Source organism: Chelonoidis abingdonii, chromosome 14, assembly GCF_003597395.2.
Source record: "Chelonoidis abingdonii isolate Lonesome George chromosome 14, CheloAbing_2.0, whole genome shotgun sequence".
NCBI lineage: Eukaryota > Metazoa > Chordata > Testudines > Testudinidae > Chelonoidis > Chelonoidis abingdonii.
In genome coordinates, this window is record NC_133782.1 from 19609217 (window position 1) to 19633428 (window position 24212).

At 46.5% G+C, this 24212-nt stretch overlaps 2 protein-coding genes across 2 annotated transcripts in view; both read right to left on the reverse strand.

Annotated features, from left to right (window-relative positions):
* The window catches only part of EYA2 (EYA transcriptional coactivator and phosphatase 2), a 585490-nt gene extending 585230 nt beyond the window's left edge, over positions 1–260 (reverse strand). Inside the window, exon 1 of the mRNA XM_075072277.1 lies at positions 45–260. The gene's annotated coding sequence lies outside the window, so the exon portion shown is untranslated. The remainder of the gene's footprint in view (positions 1–44) is intronic.
* Positions 1–21503, reverse strand: part of JPH2 (junctophilin 2) — a 67112-nt gene extending 45609 nt beyond the window's left edge. Inside the window, exons 1-2 of the mRNA XM_032767370.2 lie at positions 20044–21503; positions 5764–6547 (exon numbers count right to left, since the gene is read on the reverse strand). Coding sequence (XP_032623261.1) covers positions 5764–6547; positions 20044–20422 — 1163 coding nt within the window. The 5' untranslated portion in view covers positions 20423–21503. The remainder of the gene's footprint in view (positions 1–5763; positions 6548–20043) is intronic.
* Positions 21504–24212: the final 2709 nt, after the last annotated feature.

A 24212-nucleotide genomic window follows, 5' to 3' on the forward strand; every position in this document is an offset into this window, starting at 1 on the left:
TGGAGCACTTTGCATTCGTCTTTATTGAACTTCATCCGGTTTACCTCAGACCATTTCTCCAATTTGTCCAGATCATTTTGAATTTTGACCCTGTCCTCCAAAGCAGTTGCAATCCCTCCCAGTTTGGTATCGTCCGCAAACTTAATAAGTGTACTTTCTATGCCAACATCTAAGTCGTTGATGAAGATATTGAACAGAGCCGGTCCCAAAACAGACCCCTGTGGAACCCCACTTGTTATACCTTTCCAGCAGGATTGGGAGCCATTAATCACTACTCTCATAAGGACCAGAAGCCAAGACACTGTTCATCAATTGGAACCAGGGTTTTGTGCTGTTAAATTCTGCCCTGGGGTAAGCCAGGCAGTTCCACTGACTTCAATGCACTTTTATATCATGATCCAAGTGGCTCATTCTGTATTTTGATCCCCCAGCTTCACTAACCTAGAATTTGTGCATTAAAGAAACTCTGAAGCCACCTTCCCATTTCTGCTAAATTCCAATGTTGCTTCCTTCATAGTCCATAAATTTCAACCCTTAATTTGCAGGTATGTTCCACCTTCATAACATCAGTACATTTAGCCAGGTTTCCCCCAGTTTGCCTCATTGACAAATGCCCTGCTACACTCTCAGATGAAGGGACTGCTGGTGGTTCCCTCTCTATACAGGCAAAGGGCCAACTCCCCTTTCATCATACGCAGCTTTGTTGGCAGTGCAGCTATCCTGATAGAGTCATGAGACATGCCAGGGTCTCCTGCTTCAGCAGGTGGTCACACTAGGTATTAGGATGGAGGATTTTGGCCAGGATGTTATGGGTCACTACTGGCTGGATAGGGAGGTTTCCCCAGGGACCCAGAATCTCTGGGTAGCTCTGACTGGAGATGAGGGATTGGAAATCCTCTTAATACTGAAAACAATTCCTCTCTCTCGAATGGTTTCGGGAGGAACTCCAGGAGGGGATTGTCTAGGTCACCCGAACACCGCGTAAGGTCTCTGCATTGCTGTGGAGTCACTAGGGGGACACACAAAGGGGAAGGGAGTTGAGTCAGGGCTGTAGCAAGAAGCCAGCACTAGTCCTGGCCCTGACAGGTCTCCAAGTGAGGGAGGATGATCCAGTTGCTAGGGAGCTAGCCTAGGACTTGGCAGACCTGCATTCAAGTCCCTGCTCCCACAGACTTCCTGGGTGTCTTTGGGCAAGTCACTTAGCCTCTCTGGGCCTCAGTTCCCTGTCTGTAAAATGGGGATCATAGCACTGCCTTGCCTCACAGGAGTGCTGTGAAGATAAACACATTAGGAATTATGAGGTGCTCAGATGCTCTGGTGATGGGGGCCACAGAGGCTATGTTTACACTGCACTTACAAACTCATAGCTGGCCTGTGCCAGGTGACTGGTGCTTGGACTAAGGGGCTGTGTAATTGTTGTGTAGACATTCGGACCCTGCGAGGTGGGAGGGTCCCAGAGCTCAGGCTGCAACCTGAGCCTGCATTTCTGAACGTCTACATCAGTTAAACAGCCCCTTAGCCTGAGCCCCGTGAGCTTGAGTCAGCTGGCATGAGCCAGCCGTGGGGGTCTAACTGCAGTGCAGCCATACCCATAAATATCTTAGCTAGATAGATTGCTCCACCTGCGAAAGTGTACAGAAGCCCAGTGGCAAGACTGATAAGAGGAGAAACACTCTATGGTTAGGAGAAAGTGAATGATTACTTAGCACTTTATAAATATTAGTCAACTAGTTCTCACGCCCTCAGAAAGGTATCAGACTCATTTTACAGGTGGTGAAACTGAGGCAGAGAGCAAGTGCCTTGCCCAAGGTCACAGAGAAAGTCAGTGGCAAAGCTAGAGCTCAAGAGTTTCTCCAGTCAACACTCCGAGCATTAGATTTTCTCTAGCCCTCAAAGCTGAAATTAAAGGAGGGGGAAGTGACACATTAACAAAAAGGATGCTGTGAGTAGGGATGCTAGCCCCTTATGAAGCAAAGACAGAAATTATGGCCCCAAGGGCAAAAATTCACTGGAACTGTAACTTGATTGTGAAGTGAGCAGAAGACAAATCTCTGCTCCCCCTTTCCTGAGTCACCACTCCCTCCTCATCTGCACCCCCACATCTGGGCTGGATCGCCTGCAAGGCCAGTCCTCCCCTTGCAGCTGCTCGAACACACATTTGCAAACAGAACAAATTGCAGGGAGAAGTCAGAAGCCAGAGCAGCGCTCTCAGTATTGGGTCAGGCTCCCTGAGCTAAATGTCACCAGGGCAAACCCAGGCACTGCAGGAGCGAGGCTGGCACTGCCAGGTACAGACTAGGGCAGCACACGAACCTTGGCAGGTTCTGATTGTCACTTTCAGTTTAGGAAAGGACATACATTTGGTTTTAGATAGTCACCCAGCTGGAGAACCAGAGACGCATGCTCAGAGGCAATCTATCCACTGCCTCATAATGTACGAGAGGGGAGGAGTCATTAAGGAAAAGGGCTGTAATGCCTTATTTCCTCTGACTCAAAAGTTCCCTTAATAGGAAATGGTTTCCAAGCTGTGCTAGCGAGGATGCCGGCCCCTGTGAGAGCAATGGATGCATTCCAACCCCTGATGGAAACCACCACAGAGTCTCCTTTGGATTTGAAGTGTAAATCGTGTCTCCTAAAAAGGCCTTATATAAACTGACTAGTGCTTGGGAAGCAGCTTTGCCGCTCTAACAGCATTATTTATGGCCTTGCATGTGTCTTTTCCAGTACACTACAAAGCAACACAGGAATGAAGAGTGCACCAGGCCCATCCAGATGATGTAGCAGGGAGCACCTTGTGCCAAGACCAACATGGCCCAGTGCTGCTCACAAACTTAGGTAGCAGCAAAGGGAGGGATAGTTCAGTGACTTGAGCATTGGCCTGCTAAACTCAGGGTTGAAAGTTCAATCCTCAAGGGGGCTATTTAGAGATCTAGGGCAAAAATCTGCCAGGGAGGGTTGGACTAAATGTGACCTCCTCAGATCTGTTCCAACCCTGATATTCTATGATTCCAATCGTTGCCATCTCCACAAGGTACTCTTTTGAAACTTGCTGATATTTTTCTGACAGTCTCTGCACTAACCAAGCATGCTAAAAGCAGCCAAACTCAACATTCGCTCAGGAGCCTTGGTTCAAAACTTTGAGTTGAAATATTGGGCAAAGTATCTGCCTAGCTTCTAAGGGATTTTGATGGTTTTTAAACAGAGGCACCATGCTGTATTTCACCAGGTATTCCCCGCACCTGCCTGGCAATAAGGCAAAGTAATCAAAAAATCATCTCCTGAGAAGCTGAACAAAGTTAAACGGGACAAGTCAAGAAAAAACCATGAGCCACATCCAAGCCAAACTCCCATTGATTTCAATAGCCGTTTGCCTGGGTAAGGAGTGAGTACAAATCTAGTGCCAGATCCTGGCACCCACACTCGCACTGAGCAGTACATTACTCATGCCACTGAAATCAAACTGGTAACATACAAAAGGAACGCTTGGGTTTTTTAAATACATACGGCCAAATCCTTTGGTCCTTATTCATGGCTAGATTCCATCACCATTACTCACACAGAAATCAATGGGACACCCCCTAAAGTAAGCTACTACTTAGCATAAAGGTGGCAGAACCTATCCCTCAGTAAAGACCTAAGCACCCGCCCATGTGTATTTTAATAAAAACCTCCTATTCTAGATCACCAATAACTCTTTTGATCATTAAAGCTGAACAAAACTTTCAAAAATCTAAATGCACTTTTTCACCACTGCTGCAGGGTCCCTTGCACTTCACTCTGCTTGTCAGGTGAAACGAGATGGGTCAATTCCATCTTCTGTTTATAGCCCATTTCACTTTGCATCTCTTCTTTGCCTTTGGTAGCATGCTGTTATGTTTGGGTCTCTAACAGCAGAGGAAGAAAGATCAATTAAAAAAACTCCAGTTATTTTAAACTTGTGCCAATATTTCTATTCTCTGAGGTTTTGCAAGCCCTATCTATTTTTTTTTTTAATACCAACCTAAATTTATGGCCTGAGCTAGTAGCCAGTGTTGCTTTAAACAAAGAGTCAGAAGGATTTATTTACAACCTGCAGATATTTGACAAAATAGTCTAAGTGCACAGGCAAAGCAGAGAGAACCTAGCCAAAGTATTTCATATTATTACTTTCCAGAGTATCTTAAACCAGTCTGAGCTGAGACAGCAGTTTCCAAGCTGTCAGTAGTAGAGTTTAGCTGCATGGCACATGAATCCTGGTAAATCATTCAAAAACCCGAGTGAATGTGAAGAGATTGCTGGAGCAGGTCCCCCCTCTCTGGGGAGATACTTGGACTAGCAGCGGAACTCATTGCACCAGTCTGCCATCTCCCACTATTCAGTATGGTTCCCAACTCTGGGACCTGCCTCCTGAGTGGTGAAATCCAAGCAGAACCTGGCTTTAGCCCTTGATATTGTTTTGCTTGTTAAAATTAGGTTACGACAATAATCTTGTTCCCCCAAATCACTGCATGCCCTGAAGCCTTGTGGCACTGTGTGAGGGGAAGGAGTTTCCCCAAATCACTGCATGCCCTGAAGCCTTGTGGCACTGTGTGAGAGGAAGGAGTGGAAACCAAGGTACAGCACACACTTCTCAGGAAATGCCGAGATGTTCTGTTTGTAGCCCAATGTGACGAAGATGTGACTATGTGCCCAACAGATGGAAAGCCCTCATTACAAGACCAACAGCAGCTGCAGCAGCATTGTACATTATTGACCCCAAATCCTGCAGTGACTCTGCTGGAAGATGGAATGTTTCTGTAGTGGTGGTTTTGTTGTTGGGTTTGTCTCTTAATAAAGGATGTATCACCCAGAGGCCAAGCTGTTCCTGTGCAGAAGGCTGTCCTGATTTATTGTAGCCAAAACAGACTGTTTTTCATTGTGCCCTAGTAATAAAAAAAAAATCCACCTGCTCCAATGTGTTTCACTGGGGACTAAAGGTGCATCCTATGTTGTTATCTCCAAACATTTCTATAAATGCTTAAGAGTAGTGGCATCTATTAAGGTGTCGATATTTCACAGAGTGGACCAGATTCTCAGCTGGCATTGTCCCATTGGATGTCAGAGCCATGTGAATTTACAGCTAAAGAGCTGGCCCATCCACCCCATCCTTTTCTGTCCTGTTGAGGTTAGTGTTAATCGCTCGGTAGCCTTCCCCCACCCTCTAGGTCCAGCCTTTGTTAGATTTGGGGGGGAAAGAGAAATCTGAAAGGTTCACGGGACTTAAGTAATTGAGCTGCAAGATGCTCAGACCATGGCCAATCTTTCTTCCTCACCCCCCAAGTCTGTCCTATCAGCTGCAAGGGTTTTAAGTGATCAGGGCAAGCAGCACAATGCAGCAGAGAGGAAGCATGGTTCAGTGGTTAGAGCATTAGTCTAGGGCCCTGGAGATATGGGTTCAAGTCCCTGCTCTACCACAGGTTTTCCTGTCTGACCTTGGGCAAGTCACTTAGTGTTTCAACTCTCCATCTGTGAAATGGGGATAACAGTGCTCCCCTAACACACAGGGGTGTAGTGAAGCTATCCAGATAGTGAGGTGCTAGATGCTACAGTAATGGGAGCCAAACAGACACTAAAGCTAGCTTGGTTGCACGCTCCAACATATTGCTCAGCTGCAGGGAGCTCTGCTCTGTGAAAAGCAGGATTCCTAGCTACTCTTCTATAAAACTGCGACAACAAACAATCAATCACAATCAGCAATGAAACCTGGTGCGTCTCTACTGCCTTCATCAGAGCTGGAACTCCTACCTGGAGACTGCAATCTCAGCCTTCTGCCGGGCGATGGCTGCAGCCCTCTGAGCCCCTTCCATGTTCCTGTCCACCTTCTGCCTGATCTTGGAGCTCTTCAGTGGTATCACCCGTTTCTTCATGCCTTTGATCAGGACATTCTGCCGATATTTGCCTTCCTCCTTCTTGCCATCTGGCAGGGTGGTGCAGCCGTAGCCATGCCGCACGTTGTCCAGCCACTCACCCTCGTACTTCAGGCCGCTTGACCTCTCACTCACCCCGAAGCCCGAGCGCTTGTCATTCTTCCACTCCCCCATGTAGGACTCGGTGGTGGTGGCATCGATGTCAGACTCGAAGGGTGGGAACTCCTCCCCTTCCGCCCCTTCACCCAAGCTGATGGTGGAGGTGGCATCACTGGCAGCAGAGCTGATGCCGCTCTCGCTCTTGAGGAAGCTGACTCGACTCTTCTGGCTGGCCAGGGAGGTTTTGGATTCTGATTTCTTTAACCTCCCCAGCAGAGAACCCCGTCTGAAGAGGCCCCCTTTCTTCGGCTTGTTGGCTCCAGCATCCGCATACAGACTGAGGGCAAAGCCTCCCCGCATGATAGTGGGTGACATGAGGATGGTTTCTGGGCTGCCTGCCGGTGAGTCCTGCTGTGGCAAGGTGCCATTGCTGTGCTCGCTACGAAGGGAAGACAGAGAGGTTCGGAGAGGGGAGCGGACCACAGATGCCATGCCGTATGGGACGCTCTGACGGACACCGTATCCATGGCGCATGCCATTGGTGAACTGGCCCTGGTACGTTCCTAAAGGCAAGAACAAGGAGCTCGTTAAGCATGACACTTATTTTTCAAACCGATGCCTCGATACAAAGAACGTGCACAGCAAATCAAACCACCACATGACATAATGGTTGCCCTTGTGCCTGTGCACCAGCTGCTGCCCTCTGCTGGGAGAGAAAGGTCAGAGCTGCACAAGTGATTATCAGTTTGCAAATGTTGCATCCCCTAGAGGCAGGCAGCCTGGCGAACAGATGCAAGCCATGTTCACTGCCCTGACAGACAACAGATGTTCTCTTTTAGCTCATGTAATTCTGCTCTAATTACAACAGTTATAAACCCAAAATCACTCTAATGGACTCACTCTGGATTTACACCAGTGTGACTGGGAACAGAATTTGGCCCCAACATTTCTAGAATTTTAGGTTGTGGGTTCTATGCCTGATGGCTGATAGCCACGGTATTTGTCTGTGTGTGCACAGTCTGTGATGTAAACAACTCTTCTCAAGCATCATGACGGCCCCTTCCAGTCCACTTCCCTGCTCCACTCTTGGTGATTCACATTATTGTCCACCACTAATGCTGCATAGGGTGAAAATGACTAATGTTGTATAGAGCGAACGTGATCTCCCCAGGGACCAGCCACACGTTGGGCTGCCTAGCAGAGGTGGGAAGTTAACTGAAGGTTGAGATGAAGGATGATCTTGTGGCCGAGGCACTGGGGTCTGTTTTTGGATCTTCCTGTGAATCCTTGGGCAAGTCACTCACCCTGAGTTTCCCATCTGAATAACAGAGATAACGACACCCTCCTACTACATAGGGGTGTTGAGAGGCTAAATACATTAAAAGATTGTGAGCTGCTCAGATTCTAATATGGTTGGGCCCAAAAAAGCATCTAGATAGACCAAAACTGTCCTCGAAAAGCTGGGGAGACTCTAGGAGACAACTCTAAAAGCGTCTGTCTTGCAGAGCAATTCCTGCAGCCCTTGAATACGCTGCCCTTCACTGTTCCCAGAGCAAAGCCCACAACCTATTGTTATGATGGATAAAGCTCTGAGCTTTAGGGATAGATAGAAAAGAGAGGCAGCCACACCTCAGAGGCCCTCCAGCACTGACCCTAAGCTGGGATGTTTGCAGGGTACCTTCTCCCTTCCCCTTCCCCCTTTGAAGGATTTGCATTACACTAAATTTCCCTCTGGCTGAGGAGAGCTGAGGGTGAGTCCCTCAGTATCCCCATGTGGAAGGGGACAGAACGGGGCTCATCAAGAGTTACACCAAGGGCTCCCTTCCCAATCAGGAGTGAGCAGACTGCCTCCCTAGCACTCCCAGATTCTGCTGGCCTGTTAGGCCAGCTTCCCAAAAGCAGCTCTCTGCTTGGCAGTGCCATGTGATCGGAGGCCTGACCCACAGCCTATTGAAATCAGACTCCCATTAGCTTTAGTGGGCTTTGGATCAGGTTGCTAGGTGCTCTTATTAGACAACCAGGGAGGCTCTTACTTGTGGTCCCTTCATTTACAAAGTTCTGGATACATTCAACCCAAAATGATTCCACTGGGGAGTTAAAATGTCCCTCCTGTAGCGGCCTGCCAGCCAGTCAGTTTTCCTCCAGCCATTTGAAAAGATCGCCTCAGATGTGCAGAGTTCAAAAGCTGCCATGAACCAGCCATTCAGAGCAGAACTGACTTGGCAATTCATCAGCAGGCAGGTCTGCAGTGGTGAAAACACAGCATGGACTGCAGCCATCCCTCACTCATTACCTCAGTGTAGAGTCAAACTGCCCCTTAGATAAGCTACTGTCATCGAATCATAGAAATGTAGGGCTGGAAATGATCTCTTGAGGTCACTAGTTCATCCCCCCACACTGAGGCAGGGTATATACCTAGCCCCACACTGACAGGTGTTTGTCAAACCTGTTCTTCAAAACCTACAGGGATGGGGATTCCACAGCTTCCCTAGGCATCCTGTTCCAGAGCTTATCTATCCTTATAGTTAGAAAGTTTCTCTAACGTCAAATCTAAATCACCCTTGCAGTGAACTAAGCCAATTTACTTCTCGGGTTGCCCTCGGCAGATATGAGGAACCACTGATCACCATCCTCTTTATAATGATCTTTTCCATATTTGAAGACTGTTATGTCCCCACCCCCCAACCGTTTCTTCTCTAGACTTTGGGGAAGTCTCTTCAGCTGCTGTGCCACAGTTCCCATTCCTGTAGAACAGAGACAGTAATCCTGCCTTCTGTCCCAGGATGTGAGTGAAACTTAGTTTCCTAACGTCAAGCTCTATTCAGAAGGGCACTAGAGAAGGGTTGCATAGGCTACAGGGAAAACCTTTGGGTTTTGTGTTGGGGGCAGGAATATTATTGTAGAGCCTCAATACAGAGTGATCGGAAAGAAGCAGTTTCACTGCTGCAGCTGCTTTGGAGGTTTCCCAAGGGGGAGCCCGTTTCCTGGCCGGCCAATACCCCAGAATGCTAATTCTGCTCACACCAGAATCCCTTTCTCCCTGGATTTCCCTCACTCTGTTGATACGGTTGCCTCAGTAACCGGCAAGCCACCAAAAACAAAAGCAGCATTCAGCTCTGCCTCCATCCGTCTCTGAGAGTCCGGAATGGGCCATCCCTTTCCAAACCACAGCACAGAACATGGTATCCTGCACCATACAGCCCTCGATCAGCAGATGAAAGGTGCTAGGGGAGTGCAGATGTTAGATACCACTCGCCTCTCCTAAGGGCTCAGTTTCTCATGGGCAAATGGCCAGCCATGCAGGGGATATTTTTATGGGCATCTGTTCTAAATGGGCTGCTTTCCATTAAATTGGAACAAGATACAATGTCAGAGATTTACTGGCAGGTAGCACAGTACGGTCACCCTTAGAGAAGCAAACCCTATGTAGAGAAGGACACAGAAAGCATCCTCCCTGCCATTGCATCAGTTACTGCATGATCTTCTGCAGAGGGTGCAACCACTGCTTAGCTAACTACTGTCAGGTGAGGGTGGTGACAGCATGTGTGTCAATCCATTCATGCATGCATTCCATGCATGACATGCATCCGATGAAGTGGGTATTCACCCACAAAAGCTCATGCTCCAATACATCTGTTAGTCTATAAGGTGCCACAGGACTCTTCGCTGCTTTTTCAGATCCAGACTAACACAGCTACCCCTCTGATACTTAATTCCATTCACCTTCCCTCCCTCCCCTCTCCAGCTCTCACCCAAAGGGAAGGATCAGCCTGGTTCCAAAAAATTAAATTCCACAATCTATTAGTCAACCCCAGGATAGTCCTGCCCAGGAGATTGTTTCTGATTCCTTCTTTGGCAATAATGGGAGTGAATATTTTACAGACTCCCTGGCATTTCTGCCAAACAATCTTTACTCCCAAGCTGCCGGTTTCATTGAAATCCTCTTTGAGCTTGTCAGCAGGGTGTTAACTTTCACACTCTAACAAGGAACAGAAGTGGTGCCCAGGTGCAGCAGCAGCACAAATCTCTCCCTCTGTGCCTCTCTCCAGCTACTTCTCAGCCTAGTGCCTGAATGCCACAACCCTGAGCTAGGAGAACCACAAAGGGGGGGGAAAGGGGGAATTCAAACTTCACTTAGCGTTGGTTTCTCTGTCAAAGCCGCTAAACAAAGGGCTCAGTTAGAGCAAAGAGTTGGGGTGTGAAGTGGCCACCTGCCAAATGGGAACAACTTACCATGGCAAAATTCTCTTCATACTGTTTCCTAGCATGGTTTGGAGAAACTGCTTTAGAAAAGAGACCGTATGGTCTGGTGGGTAGGGCATGGATTGGGAGTCAAGAGACCTGGTTTCCATTCCCTACTAGGCCACTCACCAGCTGTGGGGGCTTGGGCCCCTCTCTGTAAAATGGTGACAATGATCCTTTATCAAGTTTTATTACTCATCTATAAATAAGTTCACTTTCTGTATTTGGATGGCCCTTGAACTCATCCACTTTGTCTCTGCTTGTGCTGGGGTTGCAGCCTGAAAGTGGAGCTGACACATAATATGGAATGACATTAGAGACCTTTCTGTAGGACATTAGTGACCTTCAGCCTCTTTCAATGCCTTAAGGATAGAAGACTTCATCCAATATTGGTTCAATCTTAACGAGCTTGAAACTGAGTTTAGCAAGTCTCTGAGGCCCAGAGAGTTTAAGCGACTCCCCCAGGGTCACACAGCAAGTCTGTGGCAGAGGCAGAACATGAACATCTCCTGCCTCTGCCACTGACAAGATCCTCTGATGGCTACAACTGTGCTCTGACTACTAGGAAATGCTACCTCCCAGCCACATTCTGTAAGCATCCGTCCATACTGGAGGGGCAGGATTTTTAAAAGCCCAGTTAGGTGCCCATCTCCTACTGACTGTCAATAAGATGTGTGCCTAACTCCTATAGGCACGTTTGAAAATCCCACTCTGAGTCTTTAAGTGTGTTCACTGGATCATTTTAGAGCTGGTTTAGAATAGTTCAGTCAGCTCGATTTACATATAGATTGGCCGGCCAGTGAGTCTACACTCAGTTTAAGCTGGTTTTGGCTCTGGCCATACTTCTCAGCCCACCCTTGTTAAAGATGAATTTGTTTCAGACAGTTAAGCTCACGTGGCTAAATGCCTCATGTAAATGGGGCCTGAGCACAAACCCCAGACCGAGCAGGCAGCGAAGATGAGGCACTGAAAGTCCTTGACTGACTCATAGCATGGTTTTGGACAAACTGATTCCCTGTAAAGTGCCTGGACTCAGCTTTGTGTTTTTCCATGTCACATCCCAAGCCATGATTTATAGCCTTTCTTAGAGCTTTCACCCTCTTACCCAGCAAAAGCCATAAAACAAATGCCAGAGCCTCACTGGGCAACTGCTGAGAGTAGTTAGAAAGCCTGAAGCGGCCACTGCTGTGTAGCACTGAATAATGAAGTCAGTGAGCAGGAGAAAGACAACTTCTTCCTGCACCAGCCTGCCTGTCACATAGCAAAGGACAGCATATGGTGATCAGTCAAGGAGACAGGGATGCCCATATCCTCTTCCTAGCAAGATCCCCCATCAGTGCAAGGGGAGCAGGGAGAAAGCCAGGGAAAGGAGTGTTGACCAGATGGAATCAACGTTAGTGTCAACCTTTACTCACAGCTCACTAGCCTGCTAAAAGACACAATTCTCCTCTCACTTATGCTAGTGTAAAACAGAAGCAGATTTCATTGCAATCAAGGGAATTACAGTGGCATAAAAACAATGTCATAGGAGAAGGATGCCCAGCAGTTAGCCCAGGGCACACAGAAAAGGAGGCACGGTCAACCATGAGTAGGGATGAAAGGGATACAGCACTGAGTTACCTTGCTGTAAATAACCACCTTTGTGTCTATGAAGACAAAGCCAACGTGGACCCAGCTAACACCTGTGGAAAGGCCAGTCTGGGTATTTGCCAAATGTGCATTCCAGGCTAACATTAGGGTCAGCCTATGGCAAGCCACAAACACCTGGAGCCTGGCAATCAATTAATAGAGTATAAAACTATAGTGAAGACATGCCCTAAAAATGAGGCAATGTCTTAACTAGGGGAGAAAAGTTTATAATTTTAATCCATGATAACCAACATGGGAAAATCTTAATGTAGACAAGATAAGGGTGGTTTTAACATATATTAGTGGGACTCCTCTTTAGGGTTTAAACTGACAAGCTAACATGCCAGAACTACAACTGCCTTGTCAACATCAGGATTTTAACACATGGAAGCTACTCTGGATTAAAAATGCACCCACCTTTTATTTTCCTAGTGTAGACATGTGCAGACATGGTTTTGTCCTGGTTTAACTACATTGGTTTAAAAACACACCTTGCACTAAATTGCAGCAAGTTTGTACAGAGCCAAGCCCTTAGCTAATTAGTATGTGTAAATTCTTTTAAATTCCCTGGATAAAAGCAGCTGTAAAATGGAAATGCGTAACTATTTATTCTGCATCATTAATACATGTGGGATTAGAACCATGTGCAAATCAGCCGTCTTCCACTTTGTGAAGATCAAAGCTGGGTGCAGATTTTTTAAAAGTTAAAAAAATTAACTACAAAGATGGGTGGGTTGGAAGTGGGGGTGTGGACAAAGTGTGTAAATTTTTTCCTAGATATTTTCCCCCTATTCTGGCCAGCTTTAGTGAAATCCACACTCAGAAATAGTTATATGTCTGCACTCTCTCCAGCAACAGCTTTCCTCTGAGGAAATCACAATATTACTCCCTCTGCCTGGGCTGAGGCTGAGCCGAGGATTTGTACCTGACCAGGTTAGACATTTTAATGGGAAAACTTCCTCTCCTCTTGCTTCACCTTTAAAAAAAATAATCAAATACACTTTTTTTTTTTAAATGGTCACAGTAACAGGTCCCAGCCTCTGAAATCTCCCATTTGCTTTCCTCCAAAATCAGAGGCAGTAGAAGAAAAGTGCAGCAGTTTGGAGACCCCTGAAAATGTGAATCTTGTCCCTGATGGGTCAAAAGCCTTGACTACTCTCATTAGAGTCAAAAGCTTGGTGCTGGTAACCAGGGATTTAGAGCTGGCAACAGCTAAAAAAAACCTAAAAGTCTTCAAAGCGGTTTTGAAAAAATGCTGTGTAATGGCATAACCTTGGTATGAACAATTGTCTAGAGTTGGAACTGTAGATTCCTCAGAGGTGAGTGGAGGCAGAAGGGAAAGGAACAGAGACCTGAGCTGGAAATCACAGCTGAATAAAGGCATAGCCCTGATGCACTCTGCTGGGTCTCTTTCCTCAGATCCACAGAGCTGGGATAATTCCCAGCTGGTGTGAATGTGGATCGTCTCATTCCACAGCACAGAATGGGCATTCCTCTCTCCACTACTTCCATGAGAAATACAACTGTTCACAGGACCAAGGGTGGCGGCAGGAGAGGGGCAATTAAAGGAGACACACAGCTGTGTTCTGTCCAACGTGGCTAAAAACACCCACTCATCACTGAGCTGGAGAGAAAGCAACGGCCCTCTCCTGCCAAGGCCCATCAGGACAAGCCCAATGGTGCAAAGCAGGGAAAGGAATGTACAGAGGCAAGTGGGAGAGGGTAAACAGAATCAGATTTTCTTTAGTTCTTCTTGATGGCTTGTATAAATTTATGAACCTCCATAAGGTTACTGGCCAGAATGAGATCTGGTGCAGGCAGCTATTGAAGTCTCTGCCAGCAGAGCTTCACCAAAGCATCTTAGCCTTGACATACAGTAACCCCTGCTACTCCAGTCCTGAGTGACACACAGATCCACCCTGACCCACAGCTACCCCAGCCCTGGGCCCCAAAATCTCAGCCAACATGTGATGTGGAAAACCCTGTATTTAGAACTAGAATGGGCCACGGCCTCACTTTCCCCTGTGACTTAAGTTAAAGCTGGAACGCACAGATCTGCAGAGGTGAAAGGCCAGAATGTTAATTTGCAGAGTCACTCAATCGCCAAGAACTTCCCATTAGTATCAACTCCCACAGTAGCAGGGCTAGGGCTGAGGGTTGATAGATGAAGTAACAGGGTGGATGGAGAGATGGGTCGATTGTTGTTTTTATTTCCAAAAAGGCCAAAATGCCTCTATGTCATCATCAGTGGAAAGCTTTGCTGTTTTTTAATGACAAGAAATCCTATAAAATGTCCCCTTCCTCTCTTACACAGAAGATACCATACCTGGCTCTTAGTAACCCTGTCAGAAGGCACACATGGGAGTCTGGCTGGTTTCTGTGTTTTTGCCGTGTTTCTAGAGATTTCAGGGTCTGCTCCTAAATGGAGCTGGCCCTTTCTATTTATATACGCACAAGATGGGAAGGATCAAGTTGTAGAGTGGATTAATCATTGTCTTTGAAGACCTCAGTCTCAATCACTCTGATTCACAAATGGATTGCGCGTGCCCTCTGCTTAGGTCGGATAATATATCACACCTTCCATAAGTAGCTGTGGTCAATTAGTACAGAGGCAGGATGATCCACAGGTCATTGATGGGCTCGAAGGCCCATGCTGAAATTTGAGTGTCACATAGTGTATCTCACTTCATGAACCAGGGTCCATTCTTCAGGAGACACCACCCTCTTCCCTTTCCACACTGGGCATAAGGTGTAAGATTAAAAAAAAGGTCTCGTAGTTTTAAAGAGCTTACTTGCCAGCTTACTGGCCACAGCCAAAATAGTATCCCTAACTCTTACAGTCATACAGTTTCATGCACAGATACCATGATGAGAGACATCTTAGAAGTACTTGGTGTGATGGACAGACAGATTAAATAGACACACAAGTAAAACAAACCAATGAAAACATAGTGCTTGCTGTTAGGAGAAGTCATCTGAGTGAGGATTGATTTAAAATAGTGCATAACTAAAAAGCATCAATTTTGGGGCCAAATTCAGCCTTGGTAAAGCTCCACTGCAAAGACAACATAGGCTAGTGGACAGGAAACTGGATCCTGAATGGAGCAACTGGGAGTCTGTTCCCACCTCTGCTAGTGACTTGCTGCATGACCTTGGGTGAATCACTTATCCTCAGTTAAACGGTGATGCATTCTTTGTAAAGCACTTTCAGATCTATGGAGGAACTGTACTATATAAGCCCTGTTATTGCTATTTTTGGGGTCAATGAAGTTACACTAGGGCTGAGTTTTGCCCAAACTTCCAAGTCCCTTAGCTGTCTCTGAGGACTGCAGCTCAGAATCAGTAGGAAGCGTGAAGAATTCCATATACATTTACTATCTATTGTCTGCACTTGATAATACACAGAACTAGCAGCAAAATCCCTCAGCTCCAGCTCTAGAGAAATCCTCCTCTAAGCTTCAATCCCCTCTCAGCTTGATTATTGCTGCTAATTCCCTCTTTGATGGCTTCCACATGGCCCAGGTGCTCAGACTCCAGAATATGCACAGCCCTGCTGCTGCTGCTCACCATCTGGTACACACAAAGAAGCATGGCTATATCGCTCCTCTCCCTGGTTCCCTTTCCAGGTTCCCCATTCACTTCAGGGTCCAAAAAATTGCCCACCCTGTTTTTAAAACTCTGCACAGACTCACATTGGCCAACCCCATAGCCCGTCTCTCTTTTCTTCTCCCACTGTCTCCTCCTCCTTCTCCTTTCACTCCTCTAAGTGCACAATTTCACCACTGTTGGTGCAAGAACCTTCATGAACTCCAGTCAGCTGCAACAGCCTTTCTGTACCTCTTCACCCCCACTGAGTCTTCAGCTCATTTCATAGCTCACCTGAAACTCACCTCATCATTTCTTTTTACCTCTCCACTGGTCTCATGACAACTGAATTTAATTATTTCCTCATGAGATGAATTTACACCAGTGCTTTCTCCCAGCTCCCCAGAAACAGTCATGCACTATTTAATACTGTTTTCAGGCCACAGCTTGAACAAAAGACATTTTAAAAAGTTATACAATCATTGTATTGCAAAACAGGGGTTGAGGACCAGATTTTTACATTAACAGCTTCTTCTGTCTGGTTCAGTATGATCAAACAAACACTCAGAGCCCCTCCAGACACCCCCATCTCTTCCTTGCACAAAAAAATGATGGGGTTTGGAAATAATGTCAGAGACTGAAGCTCAAGCAATCGTTCACTCAATGCTGTAACACGCTTAGCTTATTCACACACACCGGGCATTCCCAATCCTAGATCACCTTCCCCTTTACCTATAAAACACTATTCTCTTAAAGGGCTCCAGTCTCACTCTTTGTTAACAGAACTATATCATGATGCTTTGAGTTAACCACATTTAAAAAAACCCAGACATTCATGTTCTTATATGTGTTACGGATACATTAGGTGGCATGGTCCCTAATGAGTCTGGGTTCTGCTTTAATGTTGAACCAGACTCAACGAGTGTAAGTGACACTACTCCAGGGGAAATTGTGCCACTGTGCACATGCAGAATTCATGTTCCCCGCAGGTCTTTCCTCCTGCACAGAAAATGGATTCTGTTGGGGAGACACTGCAATTACACCTTTCGTTCACCAAGGGCTGCTGTGGCACCAGAAGAGAGGACAATTGACTCAGGTCCAGAGCAACCAGCCACGGAGAGGGATGGGTCAGAGGCTGCATCCCTCAAAGTGCCCTGCCCATGGGAGGAGGCACAGATATGGGGGCAACAGACAGAATGGGACACACAGGGCTCCTGGGGAGTCACACAGACTGGGGTTCAGAAGGGCTACTGGGAGGAGACTGGTGTGGGGACACAGGAGCTAATGGAGTGACAGCATTGACCCCAGGGCTGAATAGAGTGGGGGTGCAGGACCACATGGGGACAGGGAGGAGGAGTGGCTGAGTGGGCATGCAGGGACACATGGGGACAGGGGGGAGAGAGGTGCAGGGACACATGGGAATAGAGGGAGGAAGGGTAGCTGAGTAGGGAGGCAGAGACACACAGGGATGGAAGCAGATGTGCCTGACTGAATGGGAGACACTAGGGGGTCAGCCAGGGTCTGCATGGGAGAGGCTCCCCACCAACTCCCTAATAATCCCTTTGCCCTTCCTCACCAACTCCCCTCTCCCGCCATTTCACACTTTCCACTCCCAGCAACCCTCCAGATTCATTCCCAGGCTCCTTCCAAGCAATTACTTGATGCTCCCTCAGCTCCTCCATTACCTCTGACCCGCCTCCCCCACAAGCCTTTGCACTGCTTTGGAGGGGAAATCCATTTCTCTGTTGTAGTGTACATAAATTATTACTCAAAGTTCTGTCTTAATATGCCTAGTAAGGGATCTATTTATGAAAAAACATTTCCTGAATCTTTTCTGTGGTCTGTACTGTTACAGACATACTTGCTGACAGGTATTTTGAAATAAATGACCAAAATAATTGAAACTGGCATGATTACATTGTGTTATTTTGACAAATAAAATATGCAGAATTTTAAAATATTGTGCATAGAATTAATGTTTTGGCTCAAAACTCCCCCAGGAGTAAAAGTGAGCTCTACCGCCCATAGGGGGCTTTTTTACGTGCAAGAGTAGGGAAGTGTTCACCCTGGGGCAGTTAAACTCCAAGTTTTGTGCCAGTTTTTTGCCTGCCCAGATGCCCTTCTTTTGTAGTGCTAATGTGAGCTGTTGAATATCTGCAACATCACACCCCAAAGGTAGCTGCATTTTACTGGTGGATGAAGCAATCACTGCATATGGTTTAAGGCAGTCTGACATCCTTCAGAATGAAAGGTGTTCTAGAAATGAAAGACAGTAGCTGGACAACGGCTGTATTAGTGTATCATTGCATTAAACATATACATATCTTACAAGTGACCTAAAGATCCTCATGTCAGTAGTTCAATTCATTACAAACAGTTCAGTCCCTGCTCTCTATTATCACTGTATAGTAAACTTTATTGGATTATTTAACAAATCACATAGCCTAAAGATAGAAGAAGGATGACGTTTAAAGAACTGGGCAAATGAAACTGGTCACCTCTAATCTGCAGCTTTAACTGCAACTTCATGTGCCATAAGTGCACAAACTTCAGCATTTAGGCATCTGCTTAAGTAACTTGCTGAATAAGGGCACATTAACAAAGCCCTGGAAACCCAATACGGTAGCTTGAATTCTCCTATTATTCTAAGAGGTTCTCCCAACATTTGTTTTCCCTCACCAACAAAACTCTTGCTGGTGGCCACTCTGACAATTTTCCCTAAAATGCTTAATTGACCTTAGGAAAAACAAAGAAATATGCACATACATGTGTTCAAATCATTGTAATTTATGCATGTTGGATTTTTTGCAGACTCAATAAAAAAAAATAATATACAGTTGTCTCTATTCTTTACTGGACCTAAACAAAATAGAAACTCGAATAAGGTGCTTTGCATGTTTTGCTTTTTTTTAAAACTTGCTAGCTAGTAAGTCTGCTACTGTGAAAAGCAGTATTCGTAAATATCATTTTCACAGCAGACTTACTTAGCCCCAACAAGCTGAGTGACAAATTGAGCCCTGGATGGGGAGGTGGGTAGGGAGACAGGGAGACCAGGAGTGATGTGAGGGCTTGAGATGGCAGCAGGAGTCAGGGCAATGAAGGGCGGGGATACGCCTGGAACCTGGGGTCTCACTGCATGGCTGGAGACTGGAAGAGGCAGGAGGGGCTGGGGTGATGTGTGGGGGATGAGCCCGGGACTGGATCTCCGGGGCCAGAAGCCCTGTGGCAGGAGGCTGGAGCATTATGTGCATGGCCAAAGACTGCCACCCACCACGCCAGGACTGAAGCCCAAGCACCACCACCCTTGGGAAGATGGAGAACTCACACTGGTCACCTGATCCTACAGTGGTTGTGGCTTCAGAAGGGGGCATGGACCAGCACCTGCTGGCGACACTGGGGAGGGATTCCTGCTTTGCCCCTCCCCCAATCAGCACCCACGAGGCTGTGACTGCAAGAAAAGCCCTTTGTGGCCGCAGTTGAGAAATGCTGTAAATGTGATATGCTTTTTTATTAGGAAGAGATACATTTCTCAAATTATTTTTCTTCATAAATAATTGGCATTGTGGGTCCTGAATAATAATAATAATAAAGTGCAATCCTCAGGGATGTATCTGCAAGTACTCCCCTCCCCTGCCCTCCCCTCTTGATTAGCCATACGAAACATGGCAGCACGCACTGTTACACTATTGAAGAGTTGCAGAATTACTTGCACAGGATTCCTGTGATGTTGCATTACGATTGTTCATCAGTTTCAGATGCTTTCCACCTCCTCTAATTAATTTTTTTCTTTATCGTTCAGAGCATTTGCAAAATGTCTGACGAACACTTGTATACTGAAGGCCTCTGTGCTTTAACACGGGCTGAGATTTTCAAAGTAGTCTAGGAGATTTATACTAGTGGAAGATAGGTGACTAAACTCTCTAGACAGCTTTGATAAGCATTCGGGTTGAGTTTTAGTCATGCACATGTTCAGTGCATTCATGCAATGTAGTATTTAATAAATAGACACAGAGCATTAAAATGCTGTAGATGATCCAGTGATGTATAAGGTGAAAACATTCACAACTCTTTGCCCAATGAGAATTAATTCTTATCACTTTATAGTTTGCTGTAGTCATGAGCCCATAATTCTTCAGAGAGCCCATAATATAATCCAGTCTTTCACTAGCCTCACATTATTGAAAATAAAGTTTGGAGAAAACATCTATAAACAAGACATTTGAGGAAGTTTTTCACATACAAAGCATAGTCATCCAGCAGCTTTACAATTATTTGAGTCTGTCTCACTTTTCTGGTGTACAGAAAAGAGAATGTGGGTAGATTACTGAGTGTTGCAATTTTCCAAGGGGCAGTCAGACTACAGAAATTAGGGCCTAAATGCAAGTAGATGAAAAAGATGTCACACATAAAGCTTTCTCACAAACAAAAATATATAAAAATATATGGTAGAGGTAGAATGTTCTAGTAAAGTGCCTTGATTTCTCCTCCCCAGCTTTTGCTATTAGTGATCTGACTTGAACTCCCTCTCTCCTGGGATGATTTACAGGTCAAATATGTTGCTCACTGACCTGATCCCAACTGGCCCTGTCAGTGTCACCCTTACCTCCATCTGCGTAAGTCTCAGTGCCATAACCGTCCTGCAGCCCGTTATTCCAGGTGCCTTCGTACTTTGCTCCACTGCTCATGCTCTGCCTTGTCCCATAGCGTCCCTTAAAGCCATGAGTCCATTCGCCTTTGTAAAGCCACCGTCCTCTAGTCTCGATCCCCAAACCGTGCCTCTTGCCTTGAGACCAGTAGCCTTCATAGGTGTTGCCACTGGGCCACGTGTATATGCCCACCACTTCAAAACCATAGTTCCATGAACCCGAGTACTCCCCTTGGCCCTTGGGACCAGTGCAGATGCCATGGCCATGGGCTTTCCCCCCTTCCCAGCCTCCACAATACGCTCCTCCATCGTCAAAATCAAACCTTCCTCCACTCATGGTGCCATTGAAGCTCAGCAAGCCGGGATTTTCACTTTGCTCCTTCCTTCCTTCCTCTTTCTTTCCCTCTTTCCTTCCTACTTAGCTGAATGGTTTTTCATAAGCAAAAGTTTGGGCAATTTAAAATGTTGCCACATTTCCAAATTAAACATGCTCAAAGCAAGGTGCTGCGCCAAGGGGAGGATTGCCTTGTGCTGTCCAGCCAGAGGATAAAGGGAGGGATTTGGGAAGGGATCCTGTCTTGGAAAAGGATTGGGTGAGGACACTGCAAACACTGTGAACGTCCCAGGGACCTGTCTGCAACCCAGCACCCACCTGTCACCTAGGGGACCAAACAATCAAGCATGGACCATGCTGTGGTACTGGGGCAGATTGGGCGAGGAGGGATAAGATCTGACTTGTATCTCTGCAGGTTTCGCATTGCCCTGACACTGCACTGGGGAAGCGTCCGACCCCTTTACGAGGCTCTCCAGTAAAGGGCAGGGGGCCCCCGTGCTTCTCTGGGGGGCTCCCCCTTTCCTGATCATACCCGCCCAGGCTGCTATGCCCCACAGCTTCTGCTGCTGCTCCGGCTGCCTGCAGAGTCCCTCCCTCCTCAGAGTCCCATTGTGTGTGTGTGTCTGTCTCTCCTTCGCAGCCCCTTCCCTCTCTCCTCCTCCTGCCTTAGAAAGGTCAACACTGCCCTAACAAGGCCATCGGATCCCAGGAGCTGCTCCCAAAATAAACCCCCACAGGCCCAACCCCTGCTCCAGGGGCCTTTTATGAAGGAGGAAAGAGACACCCCCCCTTGGGCAGAAATCCAGAAAAAAGAAGAGGGGAGGGGAGAAGCTGGGAAAGTAAGTGCCTGCTTAAAAATAGACCCTGGGAAGTAGCTAGGGGAGGTGCCTGTGAGAAGGGGGAGAGCTTCTGCTAGTTACTTTGGCATTTTTCCTCCACTGCACAGAGATCTGCTCAGGGCTGGGGCACGTTTCCTGATTTAGGGCGGGGGGGAACCAGAGGATGTAGGGGGCAGGAAGTGGACAGATGACTGGGGGTTTGCTCTCAGAACGCAGTCATTCCACAACAGTGGCTAGGACTGGGAGCGGGGGAAAAGCAGAAACACCACAGCCAAGGCAAAAAGCTCATATAAAGCTAGTGTTTGAGGCAATGCTGTCCCCCAACATGCGTCTGCAAATTGCTCCCACGCTTTCCCCGCTCACTGAAGCAAAGGGATAACAGCTTTCTAAAGATTCACTCCCCTCCACTACCTCTTTCCCAGCACAGTTGGAGAGCAAGAACTAGACTCAGACCAATCCCACAATTCCCAAGATAGGAGGCAGCCTTACTAGACCTCTGGCTAGCTCTCCTGCTAAGCTAGACACAATAGGACCTTTACCATCTGCAGGGAAGTGGCTCAGGTCTCTGTTACCCGCCAATTTCATCCATCCGCTCAGTCTTTGCTCCCCTGTAACACCATTCCTTCCACTAAAGTTTTGACATAATTATGTGAATGAGGCAGAGGCCACACTTAATGGGCACTTTAGTGTTCATCTCATTCCTCAACATTTTTGTCCCCCTGAAGTACGCTGCATGAAGCACTAAAATTTTAAATTAAATCCCATTTATTCACTCACAGGCAGTATTGGGAGGAAGGGGGGCAAGAGGAAGACAAGAATACACACATTAAAGTGAAACCCCAAGAAAGGTTTGGAGTTACAAACATTATTTGAAATTATGCTCATCCCCATCACTCATGCCAATCCAGGGTCTTGTCACCAATAGTACAGGTGTAACTAAGCACTGTACTTTCCCATTTTCATGCTGTGATACGTAGGATGAGCCAGTGTTATCTTAAGCCTGGTCTAGCGTAGATGTGTTTAAATCAGTTTTGCTTGCATCTGTAATTTACAGAATTAAACCAAACAGATTTAAGCAAGGTTTAAAGCAGTTGGTGGATCTAGACTAGGAGGGTTTGCACATTTTTACATCAATTTTAAAACTCTTTAGCTCGCCAGTGCATGTTTTCAAATATGACAAGCCCTCAATGAACAAGCAACTGTAAATGCATGTGAAGCATCTGCTGCAATCCACTTCCCGGGTCAGCTGAGACCAAGTTTGCACAGAAGATGCATTCATCTCCAAAGAGAGGTTGCTGGCTGCCCCAAATGTTCCCTACCTACTTCAGATGGGCCATAGGACCTACTTTAAAAAACAAATAAATAGATCACATGTCTGGATGTGTTTCACCTTAGGGGCAGCTTTTTATTTATTTATTTATTTTATAGTCAATCAACGTTTGCTACTCCAAAAGATTTACAAGCAGTGGCTCTGTCTAGTAGGTGGTGTGAGCTCTGCTTATTTTCATTGTGCTTGGAAGAGATAGAACTAAACTACAGAGCCAGATACAGCTGCTATGTATTAGCACATAACTCCCATCTTCAAATACAAGACTGGTGAGTGCACAGGAAAGAGGGAGAAAGTTACCGCAGCATGTCACACTGATCCAAATCCTTCCCTCTTGTCAACCTGTCCCATACTCCAAGGAGACACTTAGCAAGGCTATAAAAGGATGATGTGCTATCTAGTGACCACCATATTACTAGGAGCAGGAAACAGTGGCAGCTATGGAGCCAACTTGTGTTACTGCTGGCACATTATGCACCCCTACTAAGAGGTAAAGTGTTGAGGTAGGAACTCCAGAGTTCTAAACCCAGCTCTACCACTGATTTTTTGTATAGGTCCAGGCATGCTGAAACATGTTGTCTCATTTGTAAAATGAAGACAACCCATTGCATGATTGTACAGGGCTTTACAACTGATGCTATCTTTATGGGCTTCAGTTTTTAGAACTGCAGAAGTACATGTAACAGGGTACCTAACTGCAGTGCCACATGCAAATACACCTAGCCATTTGCAAGTGCATGCACAACAAAGTTAAGCACAACAGTCACTTAGGCTAACCTTGTTCTAGAAGAAAACACACCACCAGCTTTAAAGCACACTTGTGGCCAAGGATCTTCCCTTACCTAGCCATTCAGGTTCTCAGAGAGGTCATTCAAACAAGAAAGGAGCTAAGGTCAAAATTCTGTTCTACATAGTTTCTTATATTGCACTTACCACCATAGTATCTAAGCCTCATATCTGAGGCTCAGAAATGCCAGGTGCAGAACTGTCAACCCCCAGCATTCAAACATCATGAGTTAGACCTCAAGTTTTAAGACTGGCTTAAAAACAAGTTTTAAAATAGTAAGTGTTGGGTTCTTTCACTATCTTCTGGTTTGAGCCTTTAAGGTACAAACAAGTCACATTTTCAACTCTCTCTGCTCTGAGGGGTAGATTTTTTTATTTTTTTAAAAATGAGAACTGAGATTCTCATGTAGCCACTTTACTCCAGGTGCTGGGACTTCAAAAGAAACAAAATATTGCAAGACCTGTGATAAAACTGAAGAGTTATTAACAATGAAGTGTCTTCAAGTACAGCTCATGCTGGTCTAGAAGAGCAGAGTTTATTATTCCTATCTGGTTTACCCAGGGGCGGCTCTGTATTTTGCTGCCTCAAGCACGGCAGGCAGGCGGCTTTTGGCAGCGCAACTGTGGTCAGTCCGCTGGTCACGCAGATTCGATGGCATGCCTGTAGGTGGTCCGCTGGTGCTGTGCCATCGGCGTCCCCACCGCTGAATTGCCACCAAAGCTGCGGGACTGGCAGTAGCGCACCACCGAAAGCCACCTGCCTGCCATCCTCACAGTGACTGGCAGGCCGCCCCAGGCACGCGCTTGGTGCGCTGGTGCCCAGAGCTGCCCCTGGGTCTAC